The sequence below is a fragment of the Sus scrofa genome, chromosome 15 (genome assembly GCF_000003025.6).
Source record: "Sus scrofa isolate TJ Tabasco breed Duroc chromosome 15, Sscrofa11.1, whole genome shotgun sequence".
In the NCBI taxonomy this organism is placed as follows: Eukaryota; Metazoa; Chordata; class Mammalia; order Artiodactyla; family Suidae; genus Sus; species Sus scrofa.
Window position 1 is genome coordinate 104,546,252 of NC_010457.5, and position 19,500 is coordinate 104,565,751.

General features: G+C 40.9%; 1 protein-coding gene across 2 annotated transcripts; it reads right to left on the minus strand.

The window, feature by feature from the left end:
• On the minus strand, positions 7,261-16,097 carry CLK1 (CDC like kinase 1). 2 transcript variants are annotated; one of them, NM_001123099.1, is given in 13 exon segments: positions 7,269-7,620; positions 7,746-7,836; positions 8,081-8,160; positions 9,004-9,086; positions 9,673-9,802; positions 9,896-9,990; positions 10,517-10,683; positions 10,772-10,888; positions 12,207-12,273; positions 12,662-12,752; positions 13,758-13,986; positions 14,277-14,440; positions 15,797-15,891. In NM_001123099.1, coding segments are annotated over 12 exon segments (1,455 nt in total). In that variant the 5' UTR covers positions 15,797-15,891; the 3' UTR covers positions 7,269-7,479.

A 19,500-nucleotide genomic window follows, 5' to 3' on the forward strand; every position in this document is an offset into this window, starting at 1 on the left:
TATTTAAATGCAAGTGTAGTTTAATAGTTTTAAGACTTACCCAGCATGACTCTTTAATTTGCCTTCCCCTCATTCACCACGGCATACCTGGTATCCAGTAGTACTTGTCAGGTAGTAAGCACTACATTTTCATTGAATAAGAAATGAAAAATCCAGTGTTTCCTAGATTAGAATACTGAAGTTGAAGTTACCAAACAATGAACTGGTGAGGATGTTTGCATGTTCAGTGAGTTAAAAATATTTAAATACTTAGGAGCAATTTTCTTTAGACAAAATGAATCCCAGGTTTCTGTTCAGTGGTTAAGGCTGCTATGAGTAATGTGGCCAGGATGAAATGAGAGGCTGTCAATCAACAAATAGATGCATGTTTTCCAGTGTTCTGCTGAGCTCAAGGGCTATAAGAGCAAAACAACGGGGTGCCTAAATTCAGGTCTGCAGGAGGAGGTAGGTAATCAAGAGTGAGGTGAATGCCAAACAAGGACATTGTAGGTTCTGGCAAGTTGAAAAGCCCACTTTCAAGGGCTATAATCTATCAATCATTCAAATGCCATGACAGGCAAATGACACTGGGCAAAATATGGTTTGCAAGCCCTCAGCATCAAAACAGTGCATGCCTACCTGAAACATGGTCTTGGAGAAAGATGTCTCACCCATCTACTAGCTAGCTGTATGACTGCACAAATAATTTAACCTCTCCAGCCTTTTTTGCATCTGTAAAATAAGAATTGTGATAATCAAATGATTCCATCTCATGGAGTGGTTGAGAATTTATAGTGAAATAATCTTAACTATGTTTGGCAAGGATATGCTCATGGGGGAGTGAAGAGCCCTGAACGCAGGTTTTCTTGTTTGATTTGAACTGGCAGAAGGTAATGGAAGTCCCAACAACCATCATCTCGCTTGCTTTAGCAACAAGGTGTAGACACAATGACAACTCAAAGAAGGCCTCACTGCCCAGTAGACCGGAAGTCGTGTTTTGTATGTATGGTCAAGTATTTAAATGTCCTCTGGAAACTTTAATTTTAAAAACAATGTAGGGCCTCCCCCACCCCCCCCCACCCCCCACGTCGTGGCTCCCTACTGTGTTCAGCCCTCCTGAGGCTGTGTGGTTGAGAGGCTGACATGGTATCCTTGGGAATGAAGGTTTGGTCCCTGACCTCTCTCAGTGGGTTAAGGATTCAGCATTACCACAAGCTGCAGCATAGGTTGCAGATGCAGCTCAAGTCCAGTGTTGCTGTGGATGCCGCATAGGCCTATAGCTGCAGCTCCAATTTAACCCTGGCCCAGGAACTTCCGTATGCCACAGCTACAGCTGTAAAATGAAAAAAATAAAAACAATGTAGAGGGTAGAAGTTAAAAAGCCACATGAGGAGTTCCCATCATGGCTCAGTGGTTAATGAACCCAACTAGTATCCATGAGGACATGGGTTCGATCCCTGGCCTTGCTCAGTGGGTTAAGGATCCAGGGTTGCTGTGAGCCATGGTGTAGGTTGTAGCCCAACTTGCTGTGGCTCTGGCGTAGGCCAGCAGCTGTAGCTCCAATTTGACCTCTAGCCTAGGAACTTCCATTTGTCAAGGGTGTGGCCCTCAAAGGACAAAAGACAAAGAAAAAAAAAAAAAAAAAGCCACAGGAGTTCCTGCTGTGGCTCAGCAGTAACAAATCCAACTAATATCTGTGAGGACACTGTCCCTGGTCTTGCTCAGTGGGTTAAGGATCCAGTGTTGCCGTGAGCTGTGGTGTAGGTTGCAGACACAGCTGGGATCCTGTGTGGCTGTGGCTGTAGCGTAGGCCTGTGGTCCTAGCCTAGCCTGGGAACTGCCATGCGCTGCGGGTGCAGCCCTAAAAAGACAAAAAAAAAAAAAAAAAAAGTTAAAAAGCCACAGAAGCGAAGAACAAAAAGAGGTAATGTTAGATGAAAAATATTCAGCTGTTGGAAGGAGGGAAGCTGTTAGATGACCAATCTGTCTGGCTTGGTTTTAACTTTCTGTTTGAAGCCCCTGTGGCGCAGCAGAGAGCTAACAATGAGAAGCAGATTGATATTGTAGGGCCTAAAAAAGTCTCAGACGTTGGGACCACCAGGTTTTCTAAAGATGAGGGTAAGGACCTGAGCTGAAAATAGATGAGTTTATTGGGCTCTGTAAAAGGAGTAGGCCCCTTCTCTATCCCTTCCTTTTATGCCACCAGGTGACTGCCCTTACAAAAATTCAGCAGAAAACAGGCTTACCATCTGGAGAAATTGGGGTGAAAAGGCAGGGGTGATGGACCCAGAAGAAAGTAAGAGCACCATATTAAAATTTAAGGAGTTCCTGTTGTGGCTCAGCATGTTAAGAACCACATGTAACATCCTTGAGGATGTGGGTCTGATCCCTGGCCTCATTCAGTGGGTAAAATATCCAGCATTGCCCTGAGCTGGGACATAGGTCACACGTGTGGCTCGGATCTTGTGTTGCTGTGGCTGCGACATAGGCTAGCTGCCGCATCTCCAGTTATATCACTAGCCTAGGAACTTTCATATGCTGCAGGTACAGCCTTAAAAAGAAAAAAAAAAAAAAGAAAGAAAGAAAATGGGCAGATTCCTAGCACTAAACCCTTGGGTGGCAGAGGCATATGGTGCTAAAGATCTGCCAATTTGCTCTCAAAGCTCTGCCCCTGGGGTTCTCAAGGCTCTAGTACCAGCCAAGTAAGGGCCCCTCCCCAAGCTAAATTCTAGCTCCTTGGGCTCTCTTTCAAATCTTTAAATTTTAATAATCCTAACATCTTTCATTTTTACGTAACCCAGCCATAGAGATAATTGCTGCTTCTTGTAATTACTACCTCTGTGATACAGCAATATCCTCTCTTTGCCATTGTGGCTCAGCAGGTTGAGAATCCAACTAATATCTACATGGATGCAGATTTGATTCCCTGGCCTCCTTGTTCAGTGGGTTAAAGAACCCAGAACTGGGAATTGCCATAAACTATGGTGTGGGTTGCAGATGTCTAGGCCTGCAGCTGCAGGTCTCATTTGGCTCCTAGCCCAGGAACGTCCATACGCCTCAAGTGCAGACCTAAAATAAACAAACAAACTTTGTATTAAATTCCTCTGTTAATTAGATTTTTCTAAAAGAAGGTATTTGGGATCTGGTTTGTACATGAATACCCTGCTGAGCTTTTTGCCAGTGGAAAGTAGAATTCTAGGAATCTATGGCATGGAATAGCACCACAGTTAATCGAATTATTGATGAAGCACTTAACAAGTGCTGCATTTGGCCATTATTGCAATAATGATTACTGCAGGGACTGTGGTTTACAATGGTTGCATCTGAATACACGAAATACCAAAGAGGCTAGAAGGCAACAAGATGCCATTCAAGGTGCTAGAGAAACAGAAGGCCAACCAAAATTCTTTTTTTTTTTTTTTTTTTTTTTTTTTTTTTTTTTTTTTTGTTGTTGTTGTTGTTGTTGTTGTTGTTGTTGTTGCTATTTCCTGGGCCGCTCCCGCGGCATATGGAGGTTCCCAGGCTAGGGGTTGAATCGGAGCTGTAGCCACCGGCCTACGTCGGAGCCACAGCAACGCGGGATCCGAGCCGCGTCTGCAACCTACACCACAGCTCACGGCAACGCCGGATCGTTAACCCACTGAGCAAGGGCAGGGACCGAACCCGCAACCTCATGGTTCCTAGTCGGATTCGTTAACCACTGCGCCACGACGGGAACTCCCCAACCAAAATTCTATATCCATCAAATCTATCCTTTCATTCCCAGAAGAAGAAGAAGAAAAAAAAAAAAAAACAAAAACCTGTCACTAGCTGACCTGCCCTTCAAGAAACACTAAAGGGAGTCAGTCCCTCAGGCTGAAATGAAAGGACACTAGATAGTATCTCAAACCCATATAAATAGTGTTGGCAAAGGTTATTACTACATAGGTAAGTATAAAAGGCAGTATAAAATTTTTTTTTTTTTTTTTTGCTACTCCCATCTGAAGTTCTCAGGGCCAGGGATTGAACCTGTGCCATAGCAGCAGCCCAAGCCGAGGCAGTGACAATGCCAATGCCAGATCATTATAGGAGTTCCACAAGAGAACTCCTATAAATGTATTTTTTATTTGTAATCCTTTTTTCTCTCCTAGCTGATTTATAATACAAGTACATAAACCAATAATAATAAAACTGTATTGATGAACTTGTGATGTATAATGGTATAATTCGTGTGACAATAATAGCACAAAGAAGAGAGGATAAACTTTTTACATACTATTGAGACTAGGTTACTATTATTCCAAAATAGATTAGTATTATAAATTAAGATGGTAATGGTAATACAGGGCAACCACTAAGAATATCTTTTTTTTTTTTGTCTTTTTAGAGCCACACCCCTGGCATAAGGAGGTTCCCAGCCTAAGGGTGGAATCAGAGCTGTAGCTGCTGGTCTACACCACAGCCACATGGGATCCGAGCTGCATCTTTGACCTACACCACAGCTCATGGCAATGCCGAATCCTTAATCCACTGAGCAAGGCCAAAAATCAAAACTTCGTCCTCATGAATCCTAGGCAGATTTGTTTCTGCTGAGCCACAACAGGAACTCGATAAAATAATTTTTTAATGAAAGAATTAAAATGATACGCTAGACAATATCTAACACAAAAGAACATAGTAGTGGAACAAAAAAAGAAGATATATAGAAAACAAGTAGCAAAATGGCAGGCATAAATTCTACTCTGTCAGTCTCTGCCATTGCACAGTGGGTTAAGAATGTGACTGCAGGAGTTCCCAGTGTAGTTCAACAGGATTAGTGGTATCTCTGAAGCGCTGGGACACAGATTTGATCCCTCGCCAAGCACAGTGGGTTAAGGATCCAGCATTGCTGCAACTGTGGCATAGGTCACAACTGCAGCTCAGATCTGATCCCTAGCCCCCGGAAGTCCATAAGCCAACGGGTGGCCAAAAAAAAAGAATTCCACTGCAGTGGCTTGGATGATCACTGCAGAGGTTCAGGTTCAATCCCCGGCCCAACACAGTGGGTTAAAAATCCAGTGTTGCCACAGTTGCAGAGTAGGTAGCAGCTGTTGCTTGGACTCAGTCCCTGGCCAGGGAACTTCCACAGATTCAAAGATACACATTGGCTGAAAATGGAAGGACTGAAAAGATATACCACGCATACACTATAACCAAAAGAGAGCAGAAGGGTCTATACTCAGAGCAGAAAAGCAGGCTTTAAGACCAGTATTGTTACAAGACAAAGAGTAATAATTTCTAAACATGAGATTGGGAATAGGAAAGTTATGGAGAAGAGTGTTGCTGGAAGGAGGGACTGCATGTGCAAAAGTGTCGTATAAAAGACAACTTGGTTTATTAAGATTTTCTTTTTTCTTTTTAGGGCTGCACCCCGTGAGGTTTTATTTTGGTTTTTCCTGCACCCTTGGCATATGGAAGTTCCCAGGCTAGGGATCAAGTTGGAGCTGGAACTGCCAGCCTATGCCACAGCCACAATAACACAGGATCCAAGCCATGTCTGTGAAGTACACCACAGCGCACGGCAACGCCAGATCCTTACCCCACTGAGGCCAGGGATTGAATCCACATCCTCATGGATACTAATCAGGTTCTTAACTGGCTGAGCCACAATGGGAATTCCAGGTCTGTATTTTTTATACGTACAGTTGATTGGTTTTTATTCAAAACTGTGCAATCACCACCACTACCAAATTACAGAACGTTTTCATCATCTCAAAAAGAAACCTAGAGCCATTAGCAGTCACTCACCATTTCCTCTTCCCATCTGCCTGTAAAAACCATTAATCTTTCTCTATCTATGGATTTGCCTATTCTGGACATTCCATATAAATAAAATCATACAATACATGGTCCTTTGTGTCTGGTTTCTAAGGTTGTACCATGTGGTACCATGAAGTCATTCCTTTTTATAGAAGGCCAAACATTCCATTATATATCACATTTGTTTATCCATCTTTAAATTGATGGACATTGGGATGATTCCATTGTTGGGTACCATGAATAATGATGCTGTCAACATTTGTATGTAACATTTTGTGTGGACATGTGTTTTCATTTCTCTTGGGTTTACGACTCGGATAGAATTGCTGAGTCATGTGGTAACTGTGTTTTAACTTTGAGGAAGAACCCAACCCCTTTCCAGAGTGGTTGTCCCTCCCTTTTACATTCTCACTGGCAAACTTCTCCACGTCCTCATTTCTTATTGTCTATTTGATTATAGCTTACCTAGTGCATGTGAAGTATTTTTTACAGTGAAGAGTTACTACCAGCAATGACTTGAAAGGCCAGCACCCCTGCAAAAGGAAAAGACAGGTCGAAAGAAGCAACCCCTCAAAATACTAAGGCATTTGCCAGAGGTGGCTGAGACTGAGCAGAATTTTAAGTGGGTGCATGCGGCTGGGGGGATAAAGGGTATTGAAGGCCTGTCCACACCTCACTGGGATCCTTACCAGACACCACTAGTGCTCTGCCCACCACCCTCAGACTTCCGCATTGGAGTGAGTGAAGGTTAACTTCCAGCTGTCAGCATCTCATTTGCATCTCTTGGTCTGAGGGCTTCTTTTGATTGTCATTGCCTGTTTGACAGGCTGACATGCTCAGAACTTGATTCTCTCCACCCCCAGGAGTCCTCAACACTGTCCCTTGGATGGAATATTCTGAGGTTTATGTTCTACACTAGCTCCAGAGGTTGGGGATGAAGGGAGGGATGAATAAAAGATTTTTAAAGCATTAAAAACACTGCTATCCTATAATACTAGATTCATGAGGTATATGGATATTAAGGGAGGCTATGTGCAGGGCAAGAGGTATGTATATTTGAAACCACTGTACCCTCCTTTCAATTTTGTTGTGAACCTACTAGTCTTTTGAAAGCCATTGACAGAAACCTGATTTATTGTAATCCTTTGGCAATTCACATTTGGCCATAAAGGATTTCTAGAAACTTTGTTATTCACTATCAGTCCTAAAGGTGCATAGCACCTTGAGCCATTTTCAGAATCCCACTGGGGGAGACAAAAAAAGCAGCAGTATTAAATTTGGGAATAATGCGAAAACAAAGTTTTCTTGGCTAAGCTCCAGTTCTTTGCATTCTCTATCTTGGTTTCCTTACATTTGGTTTAGAGAAAGAAGGCCTAGGTCTCAAGGATGATAATCCCTAATATGGAAACAAAGCTAAAATAGTTTCAAAGACTTATATTTAGTAAGAGATATGTATCTATTCTTACAGTAACAGAGGTAGAACAAAAATGGTACAGATTCATATAAATTTCATAAACACAAAAAATTTATTCTGAATAAACTTTATACAGTAATCACTGATAAAATGTTCCTTACTTTAGCTACTTAAATTGAGTTATCCAAACAAAATAAACACAATACAAAAAATGTAAGAAATTTACAAAAGCTGTACAAAATAACTTAACATTTAAAAATTAGACTGATGCAGTCCATATGATTTAAGAGAGCTGTACAATTACAGATTTATAGTTTTTTCAAGGGGTAAAAGAAAGGATGCTTTAAGGCTTCTTTAAGAGTAATCCTTTTAGCTGGATCATACTCCAACATTTTCTGAATGAGGTCAAAGAGAAGCTCATGTTCAGCATCCTGAGAAAGCATAAATTCCTGAAAAGAAAAGAAACACAGTCAACAGCCTTTTCTACTACCATTTATTACAACTTTACTCTCCCCTACCAGAAAAAGAGAGGAAACTCAAGGTTTTAATCATTTAAGCAATGACCCAGGCTTACCTTCAGAGGTTTACAGCGCCTTGAAACATATCTGCCAGCAGAGCTGTGTTCATCCCAGTCTAATCGATCATGATGGAAATATTTACGTTTCCTAAGAGTAAGTGATAGCCATTCACGTTTACAATGTTGACAATGAAAACTTAAAAACATCTAGCAAAGGTGAGTGGTTTTACCAATTAAATCAACACTTTCTAGAGATTTAAAAGGCAGCCTAAAATATAGTAATTGGCTTCACAGCAAAATAATTATCACTATAAAGAGATAAAGCATTGTTTTATATAGAACACATGATCAAGTATATTAATAATGGAACTCAATGCTTAAACAAAACATACCTTGTTTTCTGTACCATATGTTTTGGTAAAGGTCCAAGAATCCTTTCCATCATTGCCAAGTGTTCCTTACTATCATGTGTCTAAAAATAATAAATAAAAATTATTAAACAGCTCTACCTGCACATTGTGCTGTTCTTATACCACAGTTGCTAAATTTTCAGTCCATAGATCACAAAGGTGATCTAAAAAGGCATACTTTTAGCAAGACAGCACCTAAGAAAAAATATTAAGACATACAGAACAAGCTCACCAGCAATCTCCCTAAAGATAATTACTTGTAATAAATATTCAGAAATGTTTATTTGTGGGCTATAAACGAAATGACTGCTTTATTTATTTTTGGCCATGCCTGCAGCATGCAGAAGTTCTCAGCCAGAGATCAAACCCATGCACCACAGCAGTGAAAGTGCCAGATCTTGAACCCCCTAACCCTGCTAGGCTACCAAGGAACTCAGAAATGTTTTAGATAAAATTATAAAGGAAAGAGTTCCCATTGTGGCACAGTGGAAACGAATCCGACTAGGAACCACGAGGTTGTGGCTTCAATCCCTGGCCTCGCTCAGTGGGTTAAGGATCTAGCATTACCGTGAGCTCTGGTGTAGGTCGCAGATGCGGCTCAGATCTGGTGGTGTTGTGGCTCTGGCGTAGGCCAGCAGCCGTAGCTCTGATTAGACCCCTAGCCTGGGAACCTCCATATGCCAAAGGTGCAGCCTCAAAAGACCAAAATAAAATAAAGATAAAGGAAATACGTATGCCCAGCAATGTCATAATTACGTCTTCTTTATATTTATCTATAATTAATTGTCTATGAGAAAGAAAATGAGCTTCCTAAATGTGGGTATTCTATATTTAAAAAAGTGTTCATTCACGTAAGCAGGCAATTTTTTTTTGCAAAGCTACTGGAACAGATCATTGTCACTTACTGGAAATACAGTAAACCCAAGGTAATATTCAATAAGAATACATCCTATACTCCAGACATCACATGGCTGGGACCATCCGAGGGCTGCAAATTAAAGCAAATTATTAGTGGAAAAATATCAACATTTTCTTAAAAAGTATATAATCTGACATTTAACTGGAAAGATCCTAAAGGAATCACTTAATCTAAGCTTCAATATAATAGTATAGTATGTAAGAATTATGGCTCTGGAGCCATCTGGCTTACTCTCAGGACTTTTTCTTGGCCATGCCCCTGACATGCAGAAGCTCCTGAACCAGGGATCAAACCCAAGATGCTGAGCCACAAGGGAACTTCTTGAACTACTGATTTAGGAAAAAAATTTTTTTCCCTGAGCCTCAATTTCCTAACCCTAAAATGAGAACTAACTACACAAAGTAAAGACTGACTAGACATGAAGAGTATGGAATATAACCAGCATTAAATGATTATGTTTTAAAGTCCCATCTTGTACTATAGATGTGCAAACTGAATTCTAGAAAAATCAAGCCACTTACTTAAAGTCCCAGAGTTATTTGGAACAAATAAGAGCTTAAAATCCTTATTGTGTTTTACTATACTAATCCCTAAGAGAAAAAAATAGAGTTTCACAAAGACTTAGAACTATAAATAACTTCTAAGAAATACTTACCTAAAATAACTTCAGGTGCCCTGTAATGTCTTGTAGATACCAATGTACTATGATGTTCATCATCATATGTTGCACTTCCAAAGTCTACAACTTTAATATCTGGATTAATTAAGGTACGTTCATCACGTTTCTGAAAATCATAAATGACAATTAAGGACGCATAATATTAAGGAGGCATAAAATATTCATTTAAGACTATGAAGATAAAATATTGAAGACATACCATTTTGGGATTATAAACTTCTGTGTAGTCAGACTGTACAAATAAGATGTTTTCGGGCTTTAAGTCTGTGTGAGTCAACTTATTGCTGTGCAGAACTAAAAACAAAACAGAAAAACTTCCTGTATTCTAAAAATCAAAAACCAAACGAACTCCCAAAGCCCTACAACAAAAATACTCTCTGGACAGTAGTCAACATGCAATAGTAGCATGCTAAAAGAAAACCACACACACAAAAACAAAAACTGCCCCCCAAAACCCACCAGGAACTAAAACCTACCACCCCTTTAAAAACAGTTAGTTCACTGACAACAAACTGCTTAGAAAGTGAAGTATCTTTTTCTTATGAAGGTGATTTGCCATTCCTTAATTTTAACCCAGTGATTGTAGATCATCATTTTTTGAAATCAGAAAGGCTAAATCAGTCTTATACATAACAATATATTATCATATGCTGGGCAATCACAGGTTATAATCAACTACATCTTTCTCCTACCTACTCTTAAGTCAGGCCTCCAAGTCCTATATGTTCAGTTTCATTTTTTTCTTAAAGACCCAAATTGGTCTGGCATTAAAATCAGTCTCCATAAACTCAAGTTTCTGGAATATTTGCCAAGTACTTACAATTCACAGACTTGCATATCTGATATGCCATCTTCCTGATATGATCCAGTCGAAATGGCAGAAAACCATTTTCCTTAATAAAGTCATATGTACTAAGTCCTAGTAATTCAAACACAATGCAAATGTGACCATGATGCTCAAACCACTCCAACATCTGAACACAGCGGCTATAAACATGGGGGGAAAAAAAAAATGAGCACAGCCTCTAACAATTCAAATCTACCTGAGGCCACTAAGTTTTATTTTGATACTTACAATGTACTGCTAGGGTCTGTTGTATTTAAGTGTTCCAGAACTTGTATTTCTGATCGAGCAGCTTCACAGTATCTATCCACATTTTTAACTATTTTTACTGCTACATGTCTACCTCCCCTGTTAAAAAGAGTAAGTCCACATTAAAAAAAAAAAAAAAAAAAAAGGTAAAAATGATATCCAATTCTATTTGTCTATCATTCTTCAAACTATACTACTTCTTTGACCTACTATACATACTTTTTTTTTTTTGAACTTATGGTTTAGCATTCAGTTTTGTCTGATTACATCCAAGAATACTCTTCTAACTTCAAACTCAATGTAAGTAACTAGAATGACTTTTGGGCATATGGCAGGGTTGGTAATATGCTGAATGACACAAACTTTTTCCATGAGACTAATCACTCACATGAATTACCTTTTGGTCCTTTACATATTAACAACTCCAATTTAATACTGGGATATTTACTACATCAATTTACATTTCAACTGACTTGAAACAAATGTATATAAAGCAGTTTCTTTCTATAACACCAGTCACTAGCTACTGTCTCCAACCTTCCTTTGGCCCAGATTACCAAAATAGTTGGGACACAGTTGATGCACACTAAAGAGCTCTTGTTCTCAGACCCTACTAACCAATAATAGGAAGCCTCCTCTGATGATTCATTTAGAAAAACTCTGCCATCAAAGAGGAAAAAAATTCATATAGGAAATAGAGAAAGACAAACATATTTAACTAGCTAAAGAAATTTCAACCTAGTTTGAAGCTTAGATAATTACACTTAATGAAACCAGACACCAATCAAGAGGAGACCTAGTTCTCAGCCCAGCCCTACTGTGTCATCACAATCAATTACGTCGCTTTCTAAAAATACAGATTCCTAGCTAACTATGCTGAAAATGTGGTTCAATGTCTACCGTAAAAGCTCCACAACCCCCTAATATAAAACCAAGACCGAGAGGAGTTTCTGCTGTGGCGCAGTGACTTAAGAATCTGACTGCAGGTAGCTGGGGTCACTGCAGAGGTGCGGGTTAGATCTCTGGTCCAGTGCAGTGGGTTAAGGATCCAGCACTGCCTGGCCTGGTAAACTCCAAATGACATGGGTGTGGCCATAAAACAACAACAAAACCAAGGCTAAAATCTACTGATCTAGAAAAAAGAAAACAATGGCCTCCCACTATGACAACAAAAGAATACTTTGTGAAACAATGAGATCTGTTCTCCACTTGAAATTAGGGGCTTACTGATACTATTAATAGCTACTGTTTTAAAAAATACAAAGGACTAGTAAGTTTTTTGGGAGTTTCCTTATCTAAGTAAAAAACCCAAGCTAAAAGGCTTTATTTCTTGGCCAGACTACATCCCAAAGCTAAATACATTTTCTACAATGGTTCACCTTCCCAAGCAAGTGCAATCCCAGGCCAGGAAACTTACGCTTTATGATCAATGCATTCCACGACTTTTCCAAAAGCTCCTTCACCTAAAGTATCAACAATTTCATCTAAAAGAGAGAAATAAAACTCAGTTATATCAAGCAGTGGAAACAGCTTACTTATAATAAAGGCTATCAAATGCAGATTATTCTAGTTGATGCTACAAATTTCCTTATCTAGATACTTTTATTGGTCAACACTGCCAAAAAACATAACTACTTTTAGGTTTAATTTCATTCTTAAGCTAATTTCATTAACTTGATTTACTATTTTGGAAGTTCTGCATAACATTAAATTTCTAAAGAAAGCAAAAACACAATCCCCCCCCACCAAAAGAAATGAAAACAAACAAACAAAAACAGAGAAAGAAAGATTTCCAAATCCCTGAAATCTTAATCTAAATTATAGATTATGTTATCTGAAAAGTTAATAAGTGTTGAAAAATATTCTATATACATCTTGCACTTAGTACGTCTCCACTCTGACAGATCAGGTGACCCTCCTCATCATCCTCTACACTCCTGGTTCTTTTCCTTCGGTGACTCTTCTGGAAACGTCAAGTGGGCGGCACCAAGATCATCCAGCCAATCAATATACCCGAGTGAATTCAGGGCAGAATACGAAATTCATTCAGCGGGGAGATATTCAGGCATTCAGATACACGCCAGGCCACAAACGGTTGGCAGGAGCAATTTCAAATTCAGTCCCCAGAAATTCACAGGGCACATAGTTTATGTTAACAGGAGAAAAACACGGCAAGGAACAGATTTTCAGATAAGATACTCAAAGTGGCAAGGCAACAAAACATAATACAATTGTTTTTCTTTTTTTTTTTTAAAGAAAATGCTTAATTGTAGCATTCACTGAAACATAATTTAAAAGTTCCTAATGTCCTAATTTAATGTTGCAAAACTGTAGAATGTAATAGTTACTTGTCAAAAGTAGACTGTGGCCAAACTTCCTACCTAATCTAAGAAAAGCAACTATCAAGAAACAATAAATAAAATTAAAACCCTAATTTGGGGCGAAAACAAAATTTGGCATATAACAACACTATCTGAAATGTCATCTGAGCTTGATTTCCAAATTAACACATAACCCATAATGTTCAAATCTGTTAAGTGGTTTAGTGAAAAAAGGATTGGAGAACATGCTTTGCCAGAACAAGGGCACACATAATCCTCACTCAAATACAAAAATCCCATTTCTTCTTATAGTAAGACTATCAAAACAAAATCTGATTTCTTGTAGTATAATAAGAAAAACTTTCAGAATATCTTGTAATCCATTATAAACTAACCTAAATTAAATTACCCCCATTATTTCACTGGAATGACAATTAGTTGCCATCTTGTAATAAGATGTTACTATATAAATATGTACTGCACTTCAGGAATTTCCTATCCAATGCACAAACACAAAGAACCCTGCAAGTTAAAATTGAGATGACTTCATCTTAAACAGAACTTTCTCAAATAATCAAACACAAATTCAAGTTTTCCTGTTTCACATGGGAAATAAAATTTCCAAAATATTTTAAAAGATTGCATACCCCATGTGAACGATGATGTGAAGTACTGTGGTGAATTCTGTATTTGCTTTTATAACTACTTCTTCCACTTCTACCAGAGGACTTGCTACTATGGTTCTGATATCTGCTTTCATAATCTCTATGGCGATGTCCAGGTTCACATCCTTGATTGTAGTCATTTCTGTATTCATCAATGTAGCGTCGACTATGGTAATCTTTCTCATTTATAGATCTGCTTTCCAAGTAATAGCTAGAAAAACATGTTTTTCCAATGCTTTATGTTATTACCAAATACCCTCAAGTGCTCTATAAATCTCTTAAAACAGTATTTCCCTACCAAAAAGCCAACCAAAAAACCCCCCACACAATTTAATCACCACAAGCCATCAAGATACACAAAGGAATGGTAATCAGTTATTTTAAGTTGATACTAGTTTTCATGAAAATGTATCCCCCTCAGTTTACTGAGATAAAACTGACACATTGTAATAAAAATGTATTTTTAGATCGCTACTGAGACACTTTAAAAACTCTCCTTACCTATCAGATGTTTTAGAGTGATTATATCTGCAGCGCTTGTTCTCCCGGGCACTGCTATGTGATCTCTTTCTTCTTTTATGACTACTGCTGCTGCTCTTCCATCTTTCATAATCCCAATCTTTTTCATCCCAATCAGGACAATAAGCTCTCTTTGCGTGTCTCATCTATATAAAAGATAAATCTTTCCCAGTTAAGCTGTATCCCACATATCATCACTGTTTGATAAACCGAAAAAAAAATTTTTATCTCTAAATCTGGAGTCTGAATTCTACTCATAGATTCCTGCATTATACATGCCAAGATCAGATTTACTGAAAGAGGGCTGAAAAAGAAAAAAGAAAAGGGAATTCCAATTGATCAACTTTGGGAAAAATCCTTTCCTGCCAGAAGCACGCATTTACTTTATATATAACTCGCCCATTCAGATGTGCATCACTTTTTTTTATTATTTCCCCAATACAATTTTTTTTCTACTGTACAGCATGGTGACCCAGTTACACATACACGTATACATTCTTTTTCCTCACATTATCATGCTCCATCATAAGTGACTAGACATAGTTCCCAGTGCTACACAGCAGAATTTCGTTGCTAATCCCTTCCAAAAGGAGAGAAACACCTAGCTTAGCCTACGAGCAACTTACACAACCATCGGTGTAAACCATTTTCCCTAAAGAAATGTCAGAACCAAAAATCCCTAACAACTTGAAAAAGACATTAGAGATAAACTTTTCATCAACTACCGTTCACAGCAGTACTAACCGCCCGGGCACCACCTCGTCTCTAAACACAACTTAAGGGGATCCAATTGTTCCCAAGGGGGTGGGCTGGGGGAGAAACTCCCAAGCCTGTGCCCGACCGCCTGGCTTCTCTCACAAGCTCCTCCAAATATGCCACATCATTTCTCTTCCGTCGAGTTCCTAAACCTGCTTTCTGTTTACGCCACTGACGGCAAAGACACTCGCCATTTCCCCTCGAATTACTTTAAGACTCGAGCGGACAGTGAGACCGTCTTACACCCGGTCCCTGTGTTCCTTCTTTCCCTCTGTTACGAACGAAGGTCCTCAGAGGAGCGCGTCTCACGCACATTCCAGAACGCCGTTCTGGCGGCCACCCTCCGCCCGCAGCTTCGCCGCCTCCGCCCCGCCGCCATCTTAGAGCTCGGCCGACGCCTGCGCCACCGACATGGCGCTCGGAGCGCCGGGGATCGGGATCCCTGCTCCCTCTAGGGAAGGCACACGTTCGAGCTCTCTCCGCCTAACAAACACTGTCACTACCCTCCGCCAGGGTCTGGAGCGTCACGGTTCAAATAGAAATCCGCAGCGGCGGACTCGGAAAAGCATAGAAGACGAGCTGTCCACCTTTGTGCAGCCGAAGCGCGGTGGGGGGCGGTGCGAGGGGAAAAGGGGTCACCCTGCAGGACTGCAGACGGCCAACAAGCTTGAAGGGGAACGTCACAGACGCTCTCGGGAAACAGAAAAGGGGCCCTGACACCCAGCCCGCTTCCTTCTGCATCTTACCGTCCAGGCCAAAAAGTCCAAGCCTCAGGAGACAATGCTTGCAACGCGACAACGGAAAACACCCAGCTGGCTGCGACAAGGTCCAACAACAAAATGGAGCCGATTGCCGAAGCGTCTGGGCTCTCCGGGAAAACAAGATGACGCTGCAAACGTCACTCCGCCTCCGGGTGGGGCGGGGCTTGCACAAAGGGTGGGGCTGAGCTGGCGCCCAGGGAGGGGGGCGGGGGACGTGTGCGCAGGCGCCGGGTTCGAAGCTCCGCAACCAGGTTGAGCAGAGGGAGCTGTGACCGCGGCCATGTTGTCTCTGTTCTGTGTTTGGGCTGAGGAGACGTTTTAAGCGTTGGGGAGGAGCGCCTCGTCCATGCTCAACTAAAAATTGTATTTGTGAACGCTAGAAATGAGAAGCTGAAGGAAGCAGAGTGCGAAATAGCGTTACAACGTCTAAAATAATGCTTTAAAAAATTTACACCACCTTCATCAGATAGTTCCAAATTAGGACGTGCCTGGATTTGGACTTTTGCTAAGGTTCTGAAACCAATTTAAAATTTTAGTGGCTGGGACTCACGGACAGAAATTGGATTGGAAGGATTTTCCCGAGATTTTCAAAGGCGAAGAAATGTGAGAGGGACTCCTCACAATATAGCAACACTTCCGCATGGAGCAAGGCCTCTGCGTGTAAAGGCCAAGTAAACTAAAGAGTTGGGGTGGGGGGACTGAAAGATCATTAAGAGAAGACAAATTTGGACTTCTCTTGGAGTTCCCTGGTGGCTCAGCAGCTTAAGGATCTGATGTCACTGCTGTGACATACTCTTTTCTCGCCATTGAAAGGCTTATACTCCTTCCATTTCTTTATCATATATACCTGAGGCACATCTTTGATAGTGGGTTAAAAAAAAAAAATGGCCGGAAAATGGGAACTAGAATCAAATGAGGAGTTCCCTTGTGGTGTAGTGGGTTTAGGATCCAGGCTGACACTGCAGCAGCTTGGCCATGAAACTTCTACATGTCTTCCAAAAGAGGACAGAATTATCTGGAAACAACCTCTGAATAACAAAAATAAAGCTGCAACTTGATAGAACAAAGTAATTGCCGACCCTGGCCATAAACATTAAAAAAAAAAAAAAAAAAGGAAGCTCTGAGGAACTGCTCTGAAGAGGTAGGGAAGAGGTCAGTATTATGATTTTTTTTTTTTTTTTGTCTTTTGTCTTTTTTGTTGTTGTTGTTGTTGCTATTTCTTGGGCCGCTCCCGCGGCATATGGAGGTTCCCAGGCTAGGGGTCGAATCGGAGCTGTAGCCACCGGCCTACGCCAGAGCCACAGCAACGCGGGATCCGAGCCGCGTCTGCAACCTACACCACAGCTCACGGCAACGCTGGACCGTTAACCCACTGAGCAAGGGCAGGGACCGAACCGCAACCTCATGGTTCCTAGTCGGATTTGTTAACCACTGCGCCACGACGGAAACTCCAGTATTATGATTTTAAAGAAGGTGGGTACTTGGAATCAACCACACATCTTGGCAGAGGGTTGCTGCTAGTCACAAGGAGCAGGTATCTCTGTTACTGATTTTAGTGCTCTTCTAGATATGAAAAGATGTAAGAAATTGGGCCTATAAAATCTCCTGGAAATATCTTATCTGAAGGCCTGTTCTACCATGTTTTCCTGGAGCACAGAGGCCTCATTCCTGAACTCCTTTCAGGGTGTGTTGAAGATCATCGACTGCAGTTGGCTAGTCACTTCACTCTTAGAGAACTAGGTGGCAGGGACAATTTTTATTTGGCAGTAGATAGGGTCTTTACAGAGGTAATTATGATTAAATGAGGTCATTAGGGAGGGGTCTAATCTAATTTAGCTTTTTTAAAAAAAATAAAAAGAGATTAGGACACAAAGCTGAGGAAAGAGCTTGTGAAGATGGGAGATGGTCACCTACAAGCCAAGGAAAAAGGCCTCAAAATAAACAGTGCTACCCACACCTGGATTTCCCAACTTCCACTCTCTGGTAATTTGTTGTGGCTGCTCTAACTTAGTGCATAACATTAAAACATGTTAGTTTATTGGTACTGAACTTGTAACTTTATTGTTGAATTAGTGAAGTTGAAATTTTCTTTTTCTGGAGTTCTCGTCGTGGCACAGCGGAAATGAATCCAACTAGGAACCATGAGTTTTCAGGTTCGATCCCTGGCCTTGCTCAGTGGGTTAAGGATCCGGCATTGCCATGAGCTGTGGTGTAGGTCGTAGATGAGGCTCGGATCTGGCCTCGATGTGGCTCTGGCATAGGCCAGCAGCTACAGCTCCGATTAGACCCCCTAGCCCGGGAACCTCTGTATTTCATAGGTGCCCCTCTAAAAAAAAAAAAAAAAAATTTTCTCTTGTTACTTACCCATTCATACCTTATTGCTTTTTTGAATGTGCAGTTCTTTTTTGTCCTTTAAATTTTTTTTTTAACTTACTTTTTTTTTTTTTGGTGTTTTTGCTATTTCTTGGGCCGCTCCCTCGGCATATGGAGTTCCCAGGCTAGGGGTCGAATCGGAGCTGTAGTCACCAGCCTGTGCCAGAGCCACAACAACGCGGGATCCGAGCCGCGTCTGCAACCTACACCACAGTTCACGGCAACGCCGGATCGTTAACCCACTGAGCAAGGGCAGGGATCGAACGGGCAACCTCATGGTTCCCAGTCGGATTCGTCAACCACTGCGCCACGACAGGAACTCCTGTCCTTTAAATTTTTAAATTGCAGAAAAGTTTTTTATTTTCATGCAGTTAAACCTATTCCATCTTTATATTGGTTAGGCTTGTAAACTGAGACATTACTTTCCTCTTCAGAGGAAGTCTCTGAGGTGTTTTAAGTTTTTCTTGTGTTTTCTATAAAAAGGCAACTCTACAGCATGGGTTTGATCATCCCCAGCTCAGCACAGTGGGTTAGGGATCTGGCATTGCTGCAGCTGTGGCACAGGTCACAGCTGTGGCTCAGATTTGATCCTTGGCCAGGTAGTGTCCATAAGAGTTGCAAAAAAGGCAACTCTTATCCATCTGGAATTTTGGTATATCATGTGAGGTGAAAGCCTTTTGTTTTTTTTTTTCTCCATGTCAATTATGGATTATCCTAACACAATTTTTCTCTTTTAAAAATGATTTTGGATCTTTTTTAAGTTTTATGGCTGCACCAGAGCCATATGGAAGTTTCCAGGCCAAGGAAACTCCAGCCAAGCTGCAGCAATGCCTGGATCCTTTAACCCATGGTGTGGGACTGGGAATCAAACCCAAGCCTCTGCAGCGACCCAAGCCACTGCAGTCAGATTCTTAACCCACTGTGCCACAGGAACTCCTTGGATACTGTTTTAATTAAACTACTATCTATACTATTTACACTCTTGTTCTAGTCTTATCCCCTACCCATCACAGTTTTAATATTTGCAGCTTTATAAAGATAGGGATTAGGGGAGTTCCCCTTGTGGCTCAGTGGTTAATGAACCCAGCTAGTATCCATGAAGAGTCAGTTCGATCCCTGGCCTCGCTCAGTGGGTTGAGGATCCAGTGTTGCTGTGAGCTGTGGTGGTGTAGGTTGCAGACGTGGCTTGGATCCTGCGTGGCTGTGGCTGTGGTGTAGGCCAGCAGGTACAGCTCTGACTCAACCCCTAGCCTGGGAACCTCCATATGCCGTGGCGCGGCTTTAAAAAGACAAAAAAAAAAAAAAAAGGATTAATT